Consider the following 25,070-nt stretch of genomic DNA (forward strand, 5'->3'; position numbering starts at 1 on the left):
TCGCAGTGCAATTCTTATTTCTCTGAATGAGAATCGCAAAGCGCAATTGCTGTGCATCGCCACAAAATCGCAAATGCAATCGCAAGTGTGAATGTTAAAGAGAGTCTGAAGCCATAATAAAAATGGCTTTTTTCCTTATATATAGCAGGGGCATGTGTGCCCCTGCTAAAACGCCCCTATCCCGCGGTTGAACGAGGGTCCTTTCCCCTCCAAATCCCCCCTGCAAAATCACAACCAACAGTGAAGGAAGACAGAGAGGGGCGGGGGAGAAGTGGAGATCCGCCGCTGATAGACGCGTGTGAGGCAGGGCTGCAGCTCATAGCCCCGCCTCACACGGAAGCGCTCCCCGGGCAGCACAGGGGGGATTTGGAGGGGAAAGGACCCTCGTTCAGCCGCGGGATAGCGGCGTTTTAGCAGGGGCACACATGCCCCTGCTATATATAAGGGAAAAAGCTATTTCAATTATGGCTTCAGACTCTCTTTAAGCTGGGTCCACACTATAAGATAAGATCTTTTCTGGGCTTTCTGATTGCTTAACGCTTTTTTAAAAATTTCTCCCATTCACTTACATTAAAATCACAGGAAAACAAAAAACAAAAACCGCAGCGATTATTTGCATACTCAATCGCGGCAATTTTAAGTGAATGGGACGAATTTTTAAAAAGCGCTTTGAAAGCGCTAATCAAACACAAAACGCTCAGAAAAGCGCTTATACGTAGTGTGGATCCGGCCTTAATTGGTCTTCTGTTAGCCAACTACAAATGTCCCTTTAAAGTGAATCAAATCACACTGTCTGCAAGGAAACCTTGCTCGCTGCTTGGAAGTTAGTGGAAACACTTTATAGTATGTAGTAAGTATACACTGTGTAGGTTTTATAATAGAATACAAGTTTAGTGATTGCTCACATTCTGCTTATGCCTTCCCTGCATTAAGAAACCCATGACATGTGCATTGTGCGTCAGTAATTAAAGAGATAATTTGGCAACAAGTAATAGGTCCATTTTAGTCTCATTTTTTGGGGGACGGAGTAATACTGCATATAGGAAAAAAGAAAGCCTAAAATAAAATTTGCGGTGGAACACTAAATGGTCAGTTTTTAAGTACAACATTTTTTTACCCTGTTGGGGCAAAACCAGTGCATATTTAAACATCTTAAGTCACTATTCATTCACGCTCTGCCTATGAGAGGAGTCCTCTGCTTCTGCTGTGTCCTTTCTGGCAGGCTCACTACCCACATGTGATGATAAGCCTGCCAACTATGTGTCAACAGAAACGCTTCTCATGTGATGAGCCTGCCCTGCTGACATTTGGCATGCAGCCTCCAAATGTCACAGATCCCAATACATTTGCACATCCCACTGGTGACATCATGAGGAGAGTTTGAAGCAAAGAGGTCTGAAATTGGAGACAGGTCATGGCACAGAAGACTAGTAGGCCAGCAATGTGAAATTCACATCATATGTTCAGTCTCTTGAGCTGTTCGTAAGTAATAAAGAACTGGAGAGAGTTAAGGAAACAGGTAACTATGCATTAAAAACATTTACATTCTCCTTTCATTAAACAAAAACACCTGTATTGAAAGACCTAGTTTAGCCTTTGAAGTAAATGTGCATTGGTTAGAAATGCACAACATTTTGGGCATTACACGCAAGCACTTAAAGAGAACCAGAGACGAAGCACCCTCATGTATTTTATTACATTTATCAGTGGGAACATGACAGTAAACACCTACCCTGCTTTTAGTTTCATTCTTATCTGTTTAATTAGTCTATTATCAGCTGTGATAAGAATCCCCGACTGGCTCAGTCTAGGTTTGACCTGGAATCATTATAGCTGAGTCACTCTTCTGTGGAGTCTTTTCAAGCACAGGCCTACCACCTCCTGGCTCAGATTTCCTGCTTTGCATACTGAGAGCTGTGATGACATGGGAGGGGCTGCTCCTGCTGAGAGAGAATCTCTGAAACAGACAAATGTGGCTGCAATATGATCTGTGTGCACTGTCTGCATAGATAATGATGATGACTGCAGTTTCATTCCTATGAGAGACACTTCCTACAGGCAGCTGCACATCATACCAAAATGAAAGCACACAGATGAAAGGCTGCAGCAGCCTTTCTCATATAGCCTAGACAGCACATCCAGAACAACTCATAACCCGGAAGCAGAAGGGATATGAGCCGGCGGCCATATTTGATTTCTCCTGGAGCAATAATGGATAAAAAAAAAAAACACTAAAAAAAGGCACACAAGAGCGGCAAAATTATCAGGTAGAGCATTTATTCTTTACAAGCTATCGACTGATATGTTTATTTTGTGTGAAACGTTCATCTCTGGTTCCCTTTAAAAGCCAGGGCTGTGGAGTCGGTCCAAAAATACACCGACTCCGACTCCTCAGTTTAGGATTCCACCGACTCCGACTCCTCGACTCCTCTAATTTGCATATTACAATTTTTTTGATTAAAAGTATGTAACATGAAATTCGTCTCTTAACTGTCAACGCTTAGGAATTTTACAAGACAACTGAAGTGAGAAGGATATGTAGACTACTATATTTATTCCCTTTAGACTAAAACTAGTCCTTGGTAAGAGTACTTGTAAAAGGTACAAACCGGAACAAAGAACATCTATCAGGCCCTAGGCAATGTAAGTGTGGGTACATGTAAGAATGATGTGCAGGTACTCTGCAGGGGAATGAGGAGATTCTTCCTCTATTACACATTCTTCATGCACAATCTGAACCAGGTTTATGGGTGACAGACAACCCCTCTGTGTTCAATGTGCACAGCATTCTCAGTGGATTCCCTGCAGCTCTGTGGGGAGTGCATATGTAGAGTATAGTACTACTGTGTAACAAAGTAAACCTGAGACAGATGAAATTAAAGTTTTATACATATCTGGGGCTTCCTCCAGCCGCCTTCAGGATAATCAGTCCCTCGTTGTCCTCCTCCGCCACCTGGATCTTCTGCTATGAGTCCAGGTACTTGAGCCAGTCAGGCGTAGTGCGCATGCACACACTCCGCCGCCAGGAGCATACTACACCTGTGCAGCACTATTGCGCAGGTGCAGAATGTTCCTGGCTGTGGGAGCGGCATGCGGCCGGACAGCGCTGACTGGCTGAATTACCAGGACTCATATCAGAAGATCCGGGTGGTGGAGGACAGCGAGGGACTGATTAGCCTGAAGGGGGCTGGAGGAAGCCCCAGGTATGTATAAAACTTTACTTTTCATCCGTCTCAGGTACCCTTTAATTTGTAGTCACCAAACCAAATTTTAACAACATATCAAATTATTTGATTTCATCAGCAAAGGGAGTGCATACATTTGCATAAATCAGCATCAGTGCAGAATTATTTCCATCTCATTGACCATCTCTATTAGTGACACGGCTACACATCAGGCTTTATTCTTACAGCATAGATGTTATTTAGTATATAAGAGATTCCTGTGTACACATCATATTTACTGTACAGTCACAATCAGATATGTATATCATACGGGGACTGCTTTATTGAAGCAGCACAAGTAACTAATTTTGATTGGTTTATTTCATTTTTGTGGACTAAGCACAGCTATTACTGTATATATACTGTATATATACATTATTTTTAATGACTATTATCTAAGAAATAGAACATTTTATCATATTTTCTATTTTAATTAATTACAGTTACAAATTCATTAGGAGTCGGAGTCGGTGCATTTTTTCCCGACTCCGACTCCAGGCACCCAAAATTGCCCGACTCCACGACTCCGACTCCACAGCCCTGTTAAAAGCAATACATATATTCAAAGTACCTGGCTGGCTGGATCCTATAGTTATTTGCCTGTTAAAATGACAATGCAAGTTTACTGCACAGACCAGGTCTAACCACCTGTGAATACCCTAATAGGGAATGGATCCCAAATGGGCTTCCCCTATCCTCTACAGGCAGCTTGTTCCAGAGCTGGCTCCCCCAAGCCAACAGCAGCAGCAATAATATTTACAGTGGCCTGCCTGCATAGGTGCACTAGCAGCCGATCCAGTCCATTCTACTGCGTAAGCAGCTCACACCTGCGCAATAAAGCAGACCTGATCGAGCAGCTATTTCTGCAGGAACCCGAGCGGAGAGCTGCAAGTGTGCATGCTGAGGAGGATTGGGAAGCCTCTTTAGGATGCAGAGGCTTTCCCCCACTGAGGCAAGTATACAGGGGCACATTTTCTCACGACAACAACACTTTAAGCCTAACATGGTTTAGACTAACTACACTGGCTCGCAAGCTCCCACCCAGATTGATTGCACGAAGCACTGATAAACTCAGCTGTCTAGTAACACGTTCTGTGCACCAATCAGGAAAAAAGTACATGGGTTCCTGACCCCGTGAGCCAATTACACTGATCAAAAATCCATCCCCCCAACTGGTCCTTAAAATACCCGAGACAAACTACCTGGGACTTCCTCCAGCCCCCTTGAGACCGCTAGGTCCCAGTCTCCTCGAGTCGCTCCTGTCACCTGCTGGACGTCTCAGTGTGAGCCCCCTTTGCACGCCCGTGGCCGGGAATACTCTGCACCCTGTGCAGTAACCCCTCCCTCACGGCATGGTTCTGGCACCTTAAAGGAAACCTGAGATGAACGATGTGGCCCAGTGCACACCAAAACCGCTAGCAGATCATCAAACCGCTAGCGGTTTTGGGAGCAGAGAGCCGATATTTGCCGGGTGCAAACCGAGCGGATTTTGTATGAGATCCGCTGGCCGCATCCGCATGGCTAATGTATCTCTATGGGCTGGTGCACACCGGCGGTTTGAGGTTTTAAGCAAACCACAAACGTGCAGCAAGAGGCACGTTTGCGGCTTGCTAAAAACCTCAAACCGCCGGTGTGCACCAGCCCATAGAGATACATTAGCCATGCGGATTTTCAGGCTGATTCGGCCGGCGGGTCCGCCCGGTGTGTACTGGGCCTGTCTCAGGTTTTATACTTACCTGGGGGTTCTCCATAATAACTCCATAGAAACTGGGGAGAAATCGCTTAGACCGACAGAGAACTGATATTAAGAACAGGATTATGTGGTGAAAAGGATACAATGATGTTCCATGGTCCCAGCCTTAACCAGTTTGGCCAAAAACCTTTGTACAATGCAAAGAATCCTTCATTCTTCCAAGTCTGTAAAGGCAGCAACAGGTCAGCATTTTACAAACATATACAGCATCCACATTTCTAGAGATTACCACTCTCCAAACATGTACTGTATGCACCCTCATCTTTATAAATTACAAGGATTATTCTCAACTTACCTTTTACAGTATTTATATGCACCGGGGAAAAAAACAGCCAAGCCAAAAGATGCTAGATGAAAGTGTCTGATAGTCACCTGATGGTGTAGGAGGTGTTCCAATGCTTCCTTACTCAGGAAGATGAAAGTGATTTATTGTATTTATAAAATAACAGCATATCATATAGCGCTGTTACACGGCTAGCTACACTGCAAAAAACACACCAATGATGCACTAGTTTTTCTTGGTTAGGAAAAAAATAGCGCACTTTTAGGCCTCTTTCACAGTGAGACTTTAAAAATCGCATGTTACAAAATGATTCAACGCAGACGAACGCTCTGCAATACTAAGTCTGTGCGACATTCCCAGTGCACATGTTGCGTTTGTGTGTAACATGTAGCGTTTTTAGAAAGTGCTGCATGCTGTGCATTATACACGTTATTAGCTGCGTTAGACTGTTTGCACATGCTCAGTAATGACTTGGAAGCATACTTTTCATTGCCTGTATGCTCTACTATATGTGACGATAACGGGGCATTAAATTGCGTTGTGACTTTTTTGGGATGTTGCAATTTGCGTTGTGACTTTAACGTCGCATCAAAACAACGTCCTACTGTGAAAGAGGCCTTAGTAGTGCATTTTTTTTCTTTGATATGATAAAATGTTTGTGGAACTGAATAAGGATGCCTAGACATGTATATATTACACAAAGCTCAAGAAAACAAAGGCACATGTCCTCCTGCTTCTCTCCCCACACCCATCTTCATACAAAAGTATAAGCAGCTTAGCAAAGTCATCACCATACAGGCATCATTGTTCAAACTACAGATAGTTGGCTGCCTACACACATTTCTCTGTAGATAGCATTCCTCACTGACCCTGTAGGCAGGGCCTGCTCACCACTTCTCCATAACTTCCAGTAGGCTTGTTCTAGTCTTAAAATGTATCAGAAGAATGTCAGAATGTAATTGTCATCTACTTCCAATATCTCACTTGTAAAGCAACACTATGGGCTTGATTCACTAAACCGTGATAACTCAAATATCACACCTTATCAAAGTTAACACGCCTTATTAGAGTAGCACAGCGAGCACTACGAATCCGCAGGGGCTCAGAGCAGGACAAGTGCAATTGCCAATTAGCAGGCATAAGTTCGTAGCGCTCGCTATGCTACTCTGATCAGGCATGTTAACTTTGATAAGGTGTGATATTTGAGTTATAACGGTTTAGTGCACATGTGTCGAACTCCAGGCCTGGAGGGCCAGATCCATGCCAGTGTTTAGGATGGACAGAGAAAGAAAGGAATGTGTTCTACCTGATGGACCACACCTTTCCTGATTCAGACCCATCAATTCATTTGAGCTGTATCAAAAATGTGTGAGGATCTCGTCCCTCGTAGGACCGGTTTGACATACCTGGTTTAGTGAATCAAGCCCTATAAATGCATTTAGTAAGTATTCTACTGCTTTGTATGGTCACAGTAGCATCACACTACTTTCTATAGTCACAGTTAAGGTGGCCATACATGGTACAATTTTTTCATCCAATCTTACCAATTCTATGTAGTATAAGGTAACTGCATAAATTATCCTTTCAGTATATTCAATTAATTTACCTTTATACTACATAGAAATGGTAAGATTGTATGAAAATATTGTACCATGTATGGCCACCATTAGATAAACAGCAGTATTAAGGTTTTTTTTGTTTTTTTCTTTTACACTTGTCAATACACACCGAGTACACTTTTACACACGTCAGTATATGTTTAACCATGCACATTCCTGGCTACATTAGTGTACTTTAAAAGCTTACTGCATTTTTCTCCATGCTGCACAGGTGTTCTTGTTGTCAGTTTTTTATTTATTTTTTTTAAAGGGAACCCGAGGTGAGTGGTATATAGAGACCGACAGGTTTCCTTTACAATAATGCATATTGCCTGGCTGTCCTGCTGATACTCTGTCTTTAACCATAAACCCTAACCAAGCATGCAGATCAGAGGTCTATGACAAATATAACAAGATTAGCTGCATGCGTGTTTCAGGTATGTGATTAAAGGGACCTTGAGCACACCCTTTAAAAATACAAATCTGAACTTACTTGGAGCTTCACCCAGTAGGCCACGAGGTCCCTCCGCATCCTCTGGGGTCCCAACCATGGTCCCGCTGGCGGGCCAGTTAGTGCAGCAATTTTGGGAGATGTGTGCAACTGCATATGTCTGCGCTCCAGACTTGATCACACGCCCGCTGCTGTAAGCCTCCTTCACATGCGTGGTTCAGTCTTTTAAGTACCACACATGCGCAGGACGCTTATGGTGACAGGCGCTTGATCGTGTCGGGTGCATGGACAGGCAGCGCAATTGTGCAATACTTCGCCTGAAATCACCGAACAAACAGGGCCACCAGCGGGACCATGGAGGGGACCATGAGGATGCCAAGGGACCTCGTGGTCTACGGGGGGGGGGGGGAAGGGGAAGGGACTGGAAGAAGCCCCAGGAAAGTTCAGATTTGCTCAGGGTCCCTTTAAGACCCTACTGACCAGAAAGATCAGAAGCACTGCCAGGCAACTGGTATTGTTTAAATGGAAATAAATATGGAAGCTGCCAGGTCTCAAACCTCGGGTTCCCTTTAAAGTGAATAGGGGAGCAGATAAGATGTGAACGAGCCCATTGATTCACTTGGGCTGTAAGTTCTAATGAGTTTCTGTCTGTATTGGGGGGGGGGGGGGAGGGGAAGAGTGTGAACGAGGCCTAAAATAAGATGCAAAGGACTCCTTTTATATCACGTAGATGAAATCACGCTCCTTTAAAATAAGGTGTACCTGCAGTAAGCAATCCAGGGTGCCTTTGTAGCTTGATCCATCACATACACCTCTTTGGTTCATCATACGAGTTCTAACAACATCAACTGGATTTGATGCTAACGCGCCAGCCAATCCACAAGTAAAACTGGACCTAAGTGAAATCAATATACAAGTTTTCAAACTGAAGAATACATTTACAGCAGTTCTGTAATATTTTAAACAATTTTTCCTCTATACAATTCAAGTGGCGCATCATTTTTCTTTAACGTATACATCCACTGAATACAGTAATTCCAAGGTAAGACAAGAACACTGCTCAACCCCCAAATGCACCTGATAACCGTGCAAGACCACAGGCTACCTCAAAGCCCTTGGACACCATTCAGGGGGGAAAAAAAATTATGTACACAAAAGATTTTCTTAAAATGGAAGCTTCATTATTCCTTATTAGCAACACTACAACAAGCTGACATGCTTCAAACTAGGGTTAGAAGGCCTAAGCACGATCCCAAACATGTCGGCTGGCTGTGGTGCTGCTGAAGTGACTTAGGATTCAGTTTAAAGAAGGCAGCTAAGCTTTACCGTATTCAGTAATGCTGAAAACAGCTGATTTTACCAATCACATTCCCAAATGCCAATTTACTAAACCCATTACTGCACAGAAAATTAGAATTACCGACTAGTGAGGTAAATGCCGACTTGTGCGGTAAATGCCTAAAAAAAAAGGGCAAGAAATTGCAATTCACAAAGATGAACTCATTCGGTAAAATCGGGCATAAGCGTTTGATATTTTTCTACAGCTCTTACCAGCCAATAACCCACTCTCTCCATGTGTAACTTTGACAGACAGCCAATATGGAGAGCCATATCCTGATTTGATCTGACATGGTGGAAGGCTGGACTTCACTCTGGCAGAGCAGAGGAAGGTAACATTTCATGAGGCCTTTCTGCATCCCTTTAGATGTGAAAATCTGTACACTGTTATACAGATGAGCTCCCCTTAGTGCAGGGCTTTTCAACCTTTTCACTAATTGTACCACTTTTATCGCATTAAAATTTAAAGTACCACCAGTGTTCCTGCACAGTAGATCGGACCTAATCAGGCTCGGCTGTTTCTTCCAGAGCATGAGCGGAGAGCCACTACTACGCATGCATTCACGCCGACAAGGAGCTTCTTTAGAATCCAGAGGCTTCCCCCTCCCGAGGCAAGTACCCCCCGGGGCACTTTTTTCTTACTGGTACACTTTAAGAAAAGGGGGAGTATGTGGGAGGGGAATAGCAGGAGGCATTGGAGTGATGTCACTTTCTTTATTTGAAGTATACCTGCAGTCACTGTGCACCATTCGCCTGGCTGTCTCCTCACCGCTGATCTGAGGTCTGAAGTGTGCCGCAGGGCAGCACAGCGAGGAGAGAGCAAGGGGGAGCTGAACTTTGTGGAGGCTGGATGGGACCAGGACAAGAGGCAGGTTGGTAATTAACCACTTCCCGACCGCCTAACGCACAGAGGCGGCCGGGAAGTGGAGCCCTGAAGGACCGGCTCACCCACAGAGGCGGCGGTCCATTTAAGGGCATGGGCGGAGCGATCGCGTCATCCGTGACGCGATCCTCCGCCGGCGCCTGTCACCGCTCACCCGCCGCAACATCCCGCCGGCTATACGGAAGCGCCGGCGGGATGTTAACCCCGCGATCGCCGCATACAAAGTGTATAATACACTTTGTAATGTTTACAAAGTGTATTATACAGGCTGCCTCCTGCCCTGGTGGTCCCAATGTCCGAGGGACCACCAGGGCAGGCTGAAGCCACCCTAGTCTGCACCCAAGCACACTGATTTCCCCCCCCCGCCCCAGATCGCCCACAGCACCCCTCAGACCCCCCCCTGCCCACCCCCCAGACCCCTGTTTGCACCCAATCACCCCCCTAATCACCCATCAATCACTCCCTGTCACTATCTGTCAACGCTATTTTTTTTTTTTATCTCCCCCCCCTGCCACTGCCCCCTCCTGATCACCCCCTACCCCTCAGATTCTCCCCAGACCCCCCCCCCCCCCCCCCCCGTGTACTGTATGCATCTATCCCCCCTGATCACCTGTCAATCACCCCCTGTCACTGCCACCCATCAATCAGCCCCTAACCTGCCCCTTGCGGGCAATCTGATCACCCACCCACACCAATAGATCGCCCGCAGATCCGACATCAGATCACCACCCAAACGCAGTGTTTACATCTATTCTCTCCTCTAAACACCCACTAATTACCCATCAATCACCACCTGTCACTGTTACCCATCAGATCAGACCCTAATCTGCCCCTTGCGGGCACCCAATCACCCGCCTACACGCTCAGATTGTCCCCAGACCCCCCCTTATCAATTCGCCAGTGCATTAGTTACATCTGTTCTTCCCTGTAATAACCCACTGATCACCTGTCAATCACCCATCAATCACCCCCTGTCACTGCCACCCATCACCCCCTGGCACTGCCACCCATCAATCACCCCCTGTCACTGCCACCCATCAATCAGCCTCTAACCTGCTCCTTGCGGGCAATCTGATCACCCACCCACACCAATAGTTCGCCCGCAGATCCGACGTCAGATCACCTCCCAAGGGCAGTGTTTATATCTGTTCTCTACCCTAAACACCCACTAATTACCCATCAATCACCCCCTGTCACTGCTACCTATCAGATTAGACCCCTATCTGCCCCTAGGGCACTCAATCACCCGCCCACACCCTCAGAATGCCCTCAGACCCCAGCCCTGATCACCTCGCCAGTGCATTGCTTGCATCTATTCCCCCCTCTAATCACACCTTGAGACACCCATCAATCACCTCCTGTCACCCCCTAGCACACCTACCCATCAGATCAGGCCCTAATTTGCCCCGTGTGGGCTCCTGATCACTCGGCCAAACCCTCAGATCCCCCTCAGACCCCCTTCCGATCACCTCCCCAGTGCATTTATTGCATCTAATTTCCCCTCTAACCACCCCCTAAGACACCCATCAATCACCTCCTGTCACCCCCCTAGCACTCCTATCCATCAGATCAGGCCCAATACGACCTGTCATCTAAAAGGCCACCCTGCATATGACCGGTTCCACAAAATTCGCCCCCTCATAGACCACCTGTCATCAAAATTTGCAGATGCTTAGACCCCTGAACAGTCATTTTGAGACATTTGGTTTCCAGACTACTCACGGTTTTGGGCCCGTAAAATGCCAGGGCGGTATAGGAACCCCAGAAACGGACCCCATTTTAGAAAAAAGACACCCCAATGTATTCTGTTAGGTGTATGACGAGTTCATAGAAAATTTTATTTTTTGTCAAAAGTTAGCGGAAATTGATTTGTTTTTTTTTCACAAAGTGTCATTTTTCACTAACTTGTGACAAAAAATAAAATCTTCTATGAACTCGCCATACACCTAACGGAATACCTTGGGGTGTCTTTCTAAAATGGGGTCACTTGTGGGGTTCCTATACTGCCCTGGCATTTTAGGGGCCCTAAACCGTGAGGAGTAGTCTAGAAAACAAATGCCTCAAAATGACCTGTGATTAGGACGTTGGGCCCCTTAGCGCACCTAGGCTGCAAAAAAAGTGTCACACATGTGGTATCGCCGTACTCAGGAGAAGTAGTATAATGTGTTTTGGGGTGTATTTTTACACATACCCATGCTGGGTGGGAGAAATCTCTCTGTAAATGGACAATTGTGTGTAAAAAAAAAAAATCAAACAATTGTCATTTATAGAGGTATTTTTCCCACCCAGCATGGGTATGTGTAAAAATACACCCCAAAACACATTATACTACATCTCCCGAGTACGGCGATGCCACATGATTGGCAATTTTTTGCAGCCTAACTGCGCTAAGGGGCCCAAAGTCCAATGAGTACCTTTAGGATTTCACAGGTCATTTTGAGAAATTTTGTTTCAAGACTACTCCTCACGGTTTAGGGCCCCTAAAATGCCAGGACAGTATAGGAACCCCACAAATGACTCCATTTTAGAAAGAAGACACCCCAAGCTATTCTGTTAGTAGTACGGTGAGTTCATAGAAGATTTTATTTTTTGTCACAAGTTAGCGGAAATTGATTTTTATTGGTTTTTTTTCACAAAGTGTCATTTTCCGCTAACTTGTGACAAAAAATAAAATCTTCTATGAACTCACCGTACTACTAACGGAATACCTTGGGGTGTCTTCTTTCTAAAATGGGGTCATTTGTGGGGTTCCTATACTGTCCTGGCATTTTAGGGGCCCTAAACCGTGAGGAGTAGTCTTGAAACAAAAATGACCTGTGAAATCCTAAAGGTACTCATTGGACTTTGGGCCCTTTAGCGCAGTTAGGCTGCAAAAAAGTGCCACACATGTGGTATCGCCGTACTCGGGAGAAGTAGTACAATGTGTTTTGGGGTGTATTTTTACACATACCCATGCTGAGTGGGAGAAAGATCTCTGTAAATGGACAATTGTGTGTAAAAAAAATTAACAAATTGTCATTTACAGAGATATTTCTCCCACCCAGCATGGGTAGGTTTAAAAATACACCCCAAAACACATTATACTACTTCTCCTGAGTACGGCAATACCACATGTGTGGCACTTTTTTGCAGCCTAACTGCGCTAAGGGGTCCAAAGTCCAATGAGCACCTTTAGGCTTTACAGGGGTGCTTACAATTTAGCACCCTCCAAAATGTCAGGACAGTAAACACACCCCACAAATGACCCCATTTTGGAAAGTAGACCCTTCAAGGTATTCAGAGAGGGGCATGGTGAGTCCGTGGCAGATTTCATTTTTTTTTGTCGCAAGTTAGAAGAAATGGAAACTTTTTTTTTTTTGGTCACAAAGTGTCATTTTCCGCTTACTTGTGACAAAAAATAATATCTTCTATGAACTCACTATGCCTCTCAGTGAATACTTTGGGATGTCTTCTTTCCAAAATGGGGTCATTTGGGGGGTATTTATACTATCCTGGAATTCTAGCCCCTCATGAAACATGACAGGGGGTCAGAAAAGTCATAGATGCTTGAAAATGGGAAAATTCACTTTTTGCACCATAGTTTGTAAACGCTATAACTTTTACCCAAACCAATAAATATACACTGAATGGGGTTTTTTTATCCAAAACATGTTTGTCCACATTTTTAGCGCTGCATGTATACAGAAATTTTACTTTATTTGAAAAATGTCAGCACAGAAAGTTAAAAAAAAAATCATTTTTTTTGCCAAAATTCATGTCTTTTTTGAGGAATATAATAAAAAGTAAAAATCGCAGGAGCAATCAAATAGCACCAAAAGAAAGCTTTATTAGTGACAAGAAAAGGAGCCAAAATTCATTTAGGTGGTAGGTTGTATGAGTGAGCAATAAACCGTGAAAGCTGCAGTGGTCTGAATGGAAAAAAAGTGGCCGGTCCTTAAGGGGTAGAAAGCCCACGGTCCTCAAGTGGTTAAGTGGCAGGTAAACCTGGAGAGTACCACCAGGCCAACAGCAAAGTACCATTGGTGGTATGCGTACCACAGGTTGAAAAGCCCTGCTAAGCCTTAGTGGCTGCAGCACATATAATGGGATGTCGGGGATGCACTGGACAGGAATGATACACACCGCTTCCTGCCTCACCGCTGACCTGCTCCACAGCTATTAAGTGACACTTACCGATCAGGGCTTAGTAAACTGAAGCAGGTTTGTTCAGTAAATTACCAAACTTCTGTCTCATGTGGAAAATCTTTTGTGAATTTGGGGGAAAAAAAAAAAAAAAAAAAAAAAAAAGAAAGAAAGAAAAGAAAAGAAAAGAAAAAAAAAAAAAAGAAGTGTAAAATACCGAATGGGTATTTTACCGACCTAAATGATTATATCAAACTGCCCTTAGTGAATTGAGGCCAATGTGTGGATCCTCCTATTCCTCACTAAATCATGCAAGCTGGAAACATTAGCATACTGCCCAAACATGTGAGAGTGGAATGCAGCTAGATGGTAGCTTTCTAACCCCAGGTCGGCCAAGGAAAGAATAATGAAAATGATAGAAAAATAATGATCACATTCAGAAGTGGCATGATCAGAAATTAATTTTATATAAAATGAAAAGATTGAAAGTTTTTCATACATTGCCAGGTGAGACATGTAAGGGAATTATACTGTATGTGAATTCTAACATTAGCAATAGCAGCACTATCCATATATAATAGCAACACAGACAAAGAAATCTTATACTGAAATAAGATGATCAAATCACGTTGATATAGATATAGATATAGATATAGATATAGATATAGATATAGATAGATAGATAGATAGATAGATAGATAGATAGATAGATAGATAGATAGATAGATAGATAGATAGATAGATAGATAGATAGATAGATAGATAGATAGATAGATAGATAGATAGATAGATATATATATATATATAATGTAAATATCTGCCATTATCAAAAGGGTATGCAGTGTTCTCCCCAGAAATTTTTTCCAGCCGGGTGGCATGAAAAAGTAGCCGGGTGGGGCAATATGAGAATGCAGGGCCAGTGCTTCTGTGAGCAACTCTGCTTACAGCATAGGAGGATGTAAGCCAATGACAGCCGGGTGGTCACCAAGACTAGCCGGGTGGAGCACCCGGCTAAAAGAGCCTGGGGAGAACACTGGGTATGGCTCTACATGATTCATGTACAAATATAAGTACAGTGGAACCTTGGTTTGCAAGCATAATTCTTTCTGGAAACAGGCTTGTAATCCAAAGCAATCTTAAATCAAAGTGAATTTCCCCATAAGAATTAATGAGAACCCAGTTCATTTATTCCACAATCCAAAAACAGTTATTGTAAAATAGTATAAAACAAACGCAAACAAGACTTTCACTATAACAGAATCATTGCCATCTGTTGGCTTGCCCCAACCTTTTTTTTTGTGTGTGGCTTTAACAAGGTACTTATCCAATGACAGTTACTTTACACAGTTTGTACACTCAATCCTGCAGCACCAAGGGGAGAAGAACTATCGTCTCAGTTGTGATGACGTGACGCATGTATATATTTTTTTTGCTTGTATACAAAGACGTTGCTTGTATATCAAGTTAAAATTTCACAACAGTTTTTGCTTGTACTGTATTGCAAAGTGCTCTTAAACCAAGTTACTCTCAATCCAATCCACATGCAGTCATATTTAGAATAAATCTGTTTCTGAAACATTCAGCAGCTGCAGTGCATTGGATCTATATTTTCTAATTTAACAAAACAATGGAATACATTTTGCCAAAAATACTCCAAACCAACATAGACTTACAAAAAGTGTGTATAGACTGTGTCACCCATCAGTCCAGACAAAATGAGGTGTTTTTTGGTGATATCATATACTGGTAACTCCACTCCCACCACTATAGCTGCCCTCTGTGCAGTAAGCGACACTCCCTGGAAAATGATACAAGAGGACTGATTAATAATCAGTTGTATGGCGGGTGACTGTGGAAAAGGCACTGAAATAAAATAGAATTACCTTCCACAATCCTCTGGTCCCTTCCTGTTGATAAATGTTGATGAAGTTTACAATCATTCCTCCTTGCATCACACTGCCTCGTGCCTGCATCCTGATCTGTGACAAAAGAATTCAAAAGGCTAAGGCGGCATGAAAATTACCGATACTTAAAGGGGAACTGAAGTAAGAGGTATACGTAGGCTGCCATATTTATTTCCTTTTAATCAATACCAGTTGCCTGGCAGCCCTTCTGGTCTATTTCTCTGCAGTAGCATCTGAATAACACCAGAAACAAGCATGCAGCTAGTCTTGTCAGATCTGAATTTAAAGTCTGAAACACCTGATCTGCCTAATGCTTGTTCAGGGGCTATGGCAAATAGTATTAGAGGCAGAGGATCAGCAGGGCTGCCAGGCAACTAGTATTGCTTAAAAGGAAATAAACATGGCAGCCGTCATATCTCTCTCTTTAGTTCCTCTTTAAAGGATACTCAATGCAGGCAGCCGTCCCCATAAGTCATACCATGTTGATCAGTTTGCACAAGCGCTGATGCATGTCCATAATCGTGCTCTCATTGCCGGGATTGTTCTGCACATGCCCACTATGCAATGACTTGTAGTGCACATGCACAGAGCACTCCCTGCCACAGGCGCCCATTAATGTGCATGCTGCCGGGCTAGCACAGTAGTACATGACCTGGCATGACTTAAGGGGGCTTTAACAAAGGAATATAGGTGGATGGGTGTGTTTGGAAATCGGTGGGCAGAAGGACTGCTACCTATACATGCCTGCTCCCCATTTGTGCAAAGTAAGTATCCTTTAATAAATCAAAAGTCACAAAACACAAAGTGTACAGTACAACTCCCTGGCCGGTATGATTACTTGGGGGTCTAAAAAAAATAAATCATACTGCAGAGGGATCTGCAACAGCCTTGCACATTACTCACCTTCCCTGGATCCAGCACTGCAATCCTCTCTCTGTCCACCAGGTGGCACTGTACCCCTATAGTTAGATCACCAGCTGTCATCATGACAACAGAAGGCGATCTTACCAGAGGCATCCAGAGCCTCAGAGTAACGGAGGAAAAATGGCCGTCAACGTCTGGATCCCGGGAGAGGCGAGTTACAAATGCCTACACCTCCCGCTGGCTACCACGAGTCAGGCTCGGGGTTACAGCTCTGAGTTGTGGATTTCCTGCCCGAGCCTGACTCGGGGTTACCTCTAAGGAGGTTAAAAAATATTTAACGTTTAGTGTACATCTAACCAGTGCTAGTTCTGGATAGTGGTGAATGGTTTGGGGTTTTCCTGTGTTGCTATTAGAGGAAGGACCCTCAGTACCTGTCCCTGTGACAGTTCAACACAGAACAGAAAGTGCGTAATTTGCAAAGTTTGAACCAAAACTAACACAAACCTCTTACATACAGGTGTTCCTAAAACTCAGAAAAATTATACACTGGCATTTCTAAAAACAGAAGTACTTGTGTTTGCATCAAAAAAGTGCCTGGGGCTGTTTTTTTTTTATTTTACCAGTAGTCTAACATGAGCAACTATTCATTTAGTTTTCTACCCCCTAATTCAGCTTGCGCATTCAGTCGCCCAGAAACAAAACATCCTGATCAGGTGAAGCAAAGACACCAGTATGTCATAGGTTATTTATAGACATACAGCGAGCCATGTTCTCATTTTTCATGTCGAGCCCTTCATTCTATTACAGGAATAGACAGCAGGATGAAGCAATATGTCCTTGTTCACAGTGTTCCTATATGCATCTTCCTGAACTTCATGCTCCTTGTCCAAAAGCAAACAAACATGACCTACAAGGCATACTACATCACAGCTCCACGTGCTCACTGCCTGCATTATGAATATTTCCCTGTTCACAGTCAAGCCACACATCTGTCACATGCTTCATTTTAAGTAAACACTACAAAGTCTATGCAGACCTACCAGTGTTCTAAAGCAGGGCTGCCCAGTAGGTCGATCGCGATCTACCGGTAGATCGCGACCGCCTTCTTGGTAAATCGCGGCCTCTTGGTTTAGAATCTAAACAATGCCAAGATTGTGCATCCGAGGACAGCATTTTGACTACAGTAGTTTTTGTCTTCACAAAACAGGATTTTTAAGATGGAATAAAATATTTTAAACCGTTATTGCCCTTTATAGCTAGGGCAGAGTAAAACATTTAACATGGGCTTATGAAGTATGCAAGCAGAGTTTGTAAACAGAGCAGGCTTTCAAATCTTACAAGCAAACGGACATTTCCAGAAGTCTGTTAGACATTACCTTTAAAACATCTGTAGGGTTGGCTATACATGAGGAAACCACACCGGACAAGACACCACAAAAGACATTAAGAACCAACGTTTCATCTGAAGAAAAATACATAAAATATAACTTGTCAGCAAGAAGAATATTGAAGTTATATAGGATGGTACAATTTGAGAACCTCAATAAATCACATATAGTCAACCAATAATGAATTTACAAATCAAAGCACTTTCATATTTCCACTGACAATAGCTTGCTGCAAGTGGAGAACTGTTCGAGTTCAGTTACACAAAACAGATGGGCTAAAAGTGGAAGGAGAGTGAGTGAAGCAATTAACCACTTTATCCATCCCTGCAGTATATCTATGTCCACAGACTTAATCTAAGACACAAGGACATAGCTATACATCTTGTAGCTAAAGCACAGCAGTGCACACCTCCGGCACTATCTGATGCAGCACTAATTGGTGAAAGGGAATACATGTTCCCTGAGCCAATAAGATTGAGTTTCACCATTATAAATACGTTTATTTTCTACGTTCATAGTGAAAAACACACTAGAGCATTATTTCAGAATCAAATATCCTCACCATAAATTGTGACAAGAACATAATCTAAGTTTTGTGATAAACGGTAGAAATAGCCAAACAAAATTTGTGGTTTGTATCTACAGTAGCACTTTTATTTTTACACTGGAATTGGTAAAAACTACAAAAAAAATAATTAGTCTTTTCCTCTTTTTTCCCACTAACATGCATAGAAAACAAAATTGTTCAAGCCTAGCTTGAAAAAAAAAAAAAAAAAAAAAAAAAAAAAAGATATATATTTCATTTAGGCGTCATAAGTATGGATAAAGTTATTGATTAAAGGGAACCTAAAGTGAGGAAAATTATTTAAAATAAACACATCACGTAGCTGCAAATGAATATTACATACTAAGCTCATAGTCAGTTCCTCTCAGAAGCTCACCATTTTCTTCTTACAGTGATCCTTTCCAGTTCTGACAATATTTTGTCAGAACTGAAATATACCAGTTGCTGTCAGTTATATATCAGCAGCTGTCAGTTACAACTGAATTTGCAAGGTAATGTCCATGTTTCCCTATGGCTCAATTAGGTGATATTACAGTTTAACAGTGTGCTGACCAGGAAGCTGTATGGGGTACCAGCCATTTTTTAAAATGGAGGACGGAAAAATCCATCTATCACAGTGGACAAGTGGGACGCAGGAGAGGAGAGAGAGATTGAATAGTAGACTACACAGGAGGTAAGTATGACCTTTGTATGGTTATTTTGACTTTTTATTTTCAGTTCAGGTTCTCTTTAAATAGGGGCATTGCTAAAATGTCAAAATTGCTCTGGTCCACAAGTGGGAAACAAGGTCTGGATGTGAAAAACGGGTCATACGGCAAGGCACAGCACTGTTACTATGTAATGCTGTTGCAAGCTCATTTATGATGAATGGAATCACACCGAGTTGTGCAACAAATGCATGCAACCATAAATGGAAACATCAGACAGTGCAGTCTATGGACTTTTAAAATGTCCTTGCATATCGCGTACACTGTGCATAGCTGAAAATGCAATCAGCAAAGCATGAAGATGAGGCTTTAGTGGTCCTTGAAGACATGGTTGGGAAAAATGTTTTAGATCCAAATCACTGTTATAGAATAAAATCTGAAGACTTGATGTTAACTGCCATACTAGAAAGGATCACAAATGGCTTACTGAAATGCAGTAGGTTTTGACAATTTGTACAAGTAGTAAAAGGGACAGTGTTTTGGTATGCAGGTGGAGAATGGCAAGTACACTGACCAGCTACAATTAGAATATCAGAAGCATTGCATTCACTTCCCTAACTATGTCCAATACGGTCTGATAGCAGATGGGGCCACAGTTGCGTTAAGCCTCAAATATCCTAGCAGATGGCGCCCACGTAGGTCGCCTCGGTCACATGGCTCCTACATCTAGGCAGTTTTTTTTCTTAGTTTTCTCTTAGTTTTATAGTTTTTAGTGTTAGGTTAGAAATAGTGTTAGGTTAGAATAGCTCTCTAACCGCCCGATTGCAGCTCGGGTCTCCGCTCCTGCCTGCCTGCACTCCACCTTCGGACACACAGACTGCCCGGATCCGGGCGGCTGCAACTCCAGCCTCGGGCGTCCTGCCGCCCTCACACAGCCTGCTGCTCGGGTCCCCGCTCCGACCAGCCCCCCATCTCACCTCTTGTCCACAGTCTGCTGTCCGGCCTCTACTCCCCGGACCCCAGGCCGCCGCTGCAACCCCAGCCTCAGGCGTTCTGTCGGGCCCGGACTGCTCTCACAGGCCCAACGCTGCTCTGTCTACTGAGGCGCCTCCAGCAACACTCCTGGCTGATGCTGCATCCCCGCCTCCTGGCGCTGCCTTGGGCCCCGGCTTGCTGCTCCTTGCTGCTGCTCAGATCCCTTTCCATCCTCCCGAGGTACGTCTCCCCCGCTGCACCGACCACCCACGTGGCCGGCCGGCCTGCACAGCATCAACCTGACCTCCGGGACAACACCCCGCCCGGCGAGGAGGTAGACTCCACTCTGCCCGGCCTGCCTCCGGACAAGCTGGGGCTCTCCACCTGCCCGGCTATCTGGCAAGGCCGCTGCTGTAGCGGTCGGAGGATCTCCAGGAGCCATTGCTGCAGCCTGTTCGCCCACCGCCACGTCGGGCGCAGCCCACCTGGTCTCCACGTGCTCCCTCTGCAAAACTTTACGAACATCACGGGATATCGCCCTCTCCACCAGCACACAGAGCACCCATTATAGCACCATCAAGTGAGGCACTTCTGCTTTCCACCCACTGCCTCCCTGCTCCTAACTTGAGGGGTGCTGCAACCTCCTCGGACGGTCTGGCGCCCTCACCACCAGCACACAGAGACCCCCACTACAGCTCCATCAGGTGAGGCACTACTGCTTTTTACCCAATGCCTCCCTGCTCCAAACCTGAGGGGTGCTCGCTGCTTGTTGCTGTGAGCCTCATGGCATTGCCCATGTGATGATCTTTCCCCTGCTCAGGTGCCAGACTGTGTTGCATTGCTCATGTGCCAGACTGTGCTGCATTGCTCATGTGATGGTTTTTGGGTTCTCAGGTGATGGACTGCGTTGCATTGCTCACGTGACGGTCGGTGCTGCACTGCTCACGTGACGGTCGGTGCTGCACTGCTCACGTGACGGACTGTGCGCATTGCTCACGTGACGGACTGTGCGCATTGCTCACGTGACGGACTGTGCGCATTGCTCACGTGACGGACTGTGCGCATTGCTCACGTGACGGACTGTGCGCATTGCTCACGTGACGGACTGTGCGCATTGCTCACGTGACGGACTGTGCGCATTGCTCACGTGACGGACTGTGCGCATTGCTCACGTGACGGACTGTGGTGCACTGCTCACGTGACGGACTGTGGTGCACTGCTCACGTGATGGACTGTGCTGCACTGCTCATATGATATGTTCCCACCAACCAGCATCCCACCTAGGCCTGCTCCATTCCATCTATCTGTGTTACAGTCTGTGCTGTGCCGCCCGCTACATACCACCTATCTGTGCCTCCTGCTCCATATCATCTAACGGCGCCGGGGTGGCCCGCTCCTTACCATCTAGCTTGAGCCATGGGTGCTGAACGGACTGTCACCCTTTCCAGAGAGGCCCTTATTAAATGGGAACCCCAGGTCAGCCCAATGCCGTCTCCGTGCTCTTCCCTGTGGAATGCTGTCACTGCACACATCAAATATCTCGCCACCAAACGAGCACCGAGCAAACGCCGCCACAGAGGAAGGAGGGGGGGGGGGGCCCAGGCCCGACTCAAAAGGAAGGGCTTACGCTCCCCTGTCCCTGCCATCCTATTTACAAACGTCTGCTCACTCCCCAACAAACTGGACGAGCTGCTCCTCCTACTCGACAGCAAACCCCAGATCATCAAGAACACCCCTGTTCTCTGTTTCACCGAAACCTGGCTGTGCGACAGTATCCCCGACAACTCTCTGCATGTTCCAGGCTACATCCTCCTAAGAGCAGACCGGGACGCTGCCCTCTCTGGAAAAAAAAAAAATGAGTGGCGGAATCTGCTTTTACATAAACAAACAAACACCACCACTCTCCACAAGGCCTGCACCCCAGATGTTGAGCTCCTTGCCATAAACTGCAGGCCTCTGTACTCCGAGGGAATTCTCTTCCCTCGTCCTTATTGGGGTCTACATCCCTCCCGACACATGCTCCAAGACTGCCCTGCATGCACTCAGAGACTGCATCTCGCGGTGGGAAACTGCCCTCCCAGAGGCCCTGTTCATCATCCTGGGCGATTTTAATAAGGCGAACCTTCAGCACGAGTTGCCCCGCTACAGGCAGCACATCACCTGCCCCACCAGGAACAGTAACACCCTGGACCACTGCTACACGGTCCAGAAGAATGCCTACAAGGCTATCCAAGGCGCACCCCTAGGGGAACTTCGACCACAACACAATACACCTGATCCCCACCTACAGGAGGCTCCTGGAGACCTCTAAGCCCATCGTCAAAACCACTAAAAAATGGACAGAAAAAGCGTGCTTTGAAACCACTGACTGGACGACTCTGGAGGCACCCACCCTCGATGAATGGGCCGAGAACGTTACCTCCTACATTAGCTTCTGCGAAGAAACGTGCATCCCCTCCAAGACCTTCAGAGTCTACCCCAATAACAAACCCTGGTTCAACGACAGGCTTCGCCGACTTCGGAAACGCAAAGAGGAAGCGCACAGGACTGGCTCCTCAGAGGATTTCAGAGAGACCAGGTATGCCCTGAAAAAAGAACTGCGATCTGCGAAGCGGAGCCTACGCCGATAAACTGAGGCTCTGTCTCCAGTCATCAAACACACGGGAGGTATGGAAGGGTCTGAGAGCAGCCACGAACTTCAAACCAGTACCCCAAACGGCAACCCCGAGCCTTCGACTGGCGGAGGAGCTCAACGAGTTCTACTGCAGATTTGAGCAACATCCCATCCAACCCGTGGGCCAAACAGCACCGGGTGAACTCGCCGCCCTGGCTCCTGTTGCTGTCCTGGAATCCGATGTACGCCGCTGTTGGGTGCTCCCCCCTCGGTTGAACTCGCCGCCCTGGCTCCTGTCACTGTTCTGCAATCAGAGGTACTCCGGGACCTCCACAAGTTGAACCCCAGGAAATCCTCCGGCCCAGATGGAGTGTCGTCTACCTGTCTGCGTTCCTGTGCCGATCAGCTTGCCCCTGTGCTCACCTCCTTATTCAGGCAGTCCTTAACTGATGGTATAGTCCCCTCCTGCTTTAAGAAGTCTATAATTGTACCAGTCCCCAAAAAAACAGGCAGTACCGAGCACAATAACTTCCGACCAGTGGCCCTTACCTCGAACATCAAGAAACTCCTCGAGCGGTTGGTTCTTGCCCACCTGAAGAGGTCCACAGACGCCCCTTTAGACCCACTCCAATTTGCTTATAGGGCTAACAGATCCGTGGAGGACGCCATCAATGCCAGCGTGGCTTACATCACTGAGCATCTAGACAGCCCTGCCTCCTACGCTCGGATCCTGTTCCTGGATTTTAGCTCAGTGTTCAACACGATCGGCCCAGACATCCTACTCGCCAATCTGTCGCAGCTCGGAGTTGACCCCACTCTTCGCGCATGGATCAATGACTTCCTGACTAACCGAACACAACAGGTGAAGCTTGGCAACCACCTCTCCAGGGTTCGAACCACCAACACGGGGGCTCCACAAGGCTGCGTTCTGTCACCTCTACTGTTCTCCCTCTATACCAATAACTGCATCTCATCCGCTGACTCTGTGAAAGTCATCAAATTTGCAGACGACACCACTATCATCGGCCTTATTGGTAGTAACAGGGAGCAGGAGTACCGCAGCGAAGTCGAGAGGATATGCAACTGGTGCAAAGACAACAACCTAGTCCTCAACGAAGCAAAGACTGTTGAACTAGTGGTAGATTTCAGGCAAAATCCTACCCCTCTCCCACCTGTCCTCATCGGGGGTACAGAAGTCTCTAAGGTGACATCGGTTCGGTTCCTTGGCACAACTCTTACTAACAAGCTGCAGTGGGAGCAAAACACCACCAAAATCCAGAAGAAATCTCAGCAGAGGCTGTTTTTCCTGCGCCAACTGAAGAGATTTGGCATGCCCAGGGAGCTGCTGACCAGCTTCTATACTTCCACCATTGAATCCATCCTCTGCTCCTCAGTCATTGTCTGGTACGCGGGCGCAACAGCCAACGACAAACACAAACTTCAGAGAGTCATAACGGACGCGGAGAAGATCATCGGATCTCCTCTTCCACCTCTCGATCTCCTCCACTCCGCCAGGATGAGGAAGAGGGCCACCATGATCTCCCATGACCCCTCTCACCCAAGCAGCCACGACTTCAAGCTCCTCCCGTTGGGCCTTCGCTACAGGTCCATACCATCCAAACCACCAGGCGGAAGAACACCTTCTTCCCCCAAGCTGTCCGGTTACTGAACTCCAACCTCCCCCTGTCTGGCCCGCATACCATCACGCTCTAGCTGGGTCGATCAAACCGGTCCCCGCTGATGCCTGCCTGGCCTATCCAGATAGACTCGGGGCTACTACCTGCACCCCTATTATTATTACTATCATTATCATTACTATTATTATTTACTGGGCTGTATTTGCACAGCAGTGAAATGGTCGATATGAACTGATTCTGCATTTTAAATTGTACGTGCTGTGCGTCTGTCTTATACTCTGTCTATGCCATGTGAACCACAACGAATTCCGACTACAGCTCCTGCTGTACTTGGCGAAATAAAGTGATTCTGATTCTGACATTAGAGTTAGTGCGAAGGGATTCCATTTCCTTCAGGCAAAAAAAGGCTACAGGTTGACTTCTTGTGCTTTGCATTGTAATTTGTGTACTCGCTAGTAGAATCCAGTCTCAGCACATTTTTCTAAATACCATTCATCACGCAATATACTTACATATGAAGACACAGAGGAACAGGTTTAAGAAACCAGTGAGGAAAAAAAATATTGGAGCAAAACTGAAGCAAAGGTAAAGCAGTTTCTTAGAGCCTAAGTTCTCAACACATGGTACACACACCCCATGGGGTCCATTAGTTGGGCTCGGGAAGGTTGCTTAACTTGTAAGTCAATTATATGATGTTTTGAGATTCATATAAATAAAATAATAAACCATGTATTAATTAACCTACATATGTATGTACAGTTAATTCGAAGCATCAAGGAATGTTTGCAAAATATTTACACACGATAATGAAGCACTCCTAAGCA

The 25,070-nt window shown here is 45.5% G+C and overlaps 1 protein-coding gene across 4 annotated transcripts in view; it reads right to left on the reverse strand.

Annotated features, from left to right (window-relative positions):
* Positions 1–478: 478 nt before the first annotated feature.
* SLC25A30 (solute carrier family 25 member 30) overlaps positions 479–25,070 on the reverse strand; it is a 57,692-nt gene continuing 33,100 nt past the window's right edge. For all 4 annotated transcript variants that reach the window (XM_068265214.1, XM_068265215.1, XM_068265216.1 and 1 more), the window contains exons 5-10: positions 17,797–17,882; positions 15,536–15,631; positions 15,326–15,450; positions 8,072–8,204; positions 5,061–5,141; positions 479–1,497 (exon numbers count right to left, since the gene is read on the reverse strand). In XM_068265214.1, the coding sequence (XP_068121315.1) occupies positions 1,456–1,497; positions 5,061–5,141; positions 8,072–8,204; positions 15,326–15,450; positions 15,536–15,631; positions 17,797–17,882 (563 nt within the window). In that variant the 3' untranslated portion in view covers positions 479–1,455. The remainder of the gene's footprint in view (positions 1,498–5,060; positions 5,142–8,071; positions 8,205–15,325; positions 15,451–15,535; positions 15,632–17,796; positions 17,883–25,070) is intronic.

The sequence above is a fragment of the Hyperolius riggenbachi genome, chromosome 2 (genome assembly GCF_040937935.1).
Source record: "Hyperolius riggenbachi isolate aHypRig1 chromosome 2, aHypRig1.pri, whole genome shotgun sequence".
In the NCBI taxonomy this organism is placed as follows: Eukaryota; Metazoa; Chordata; class Amphibia; order Anura; family Hyperoliidae; genus Hyperolius; species Hyperolius riggenbachi.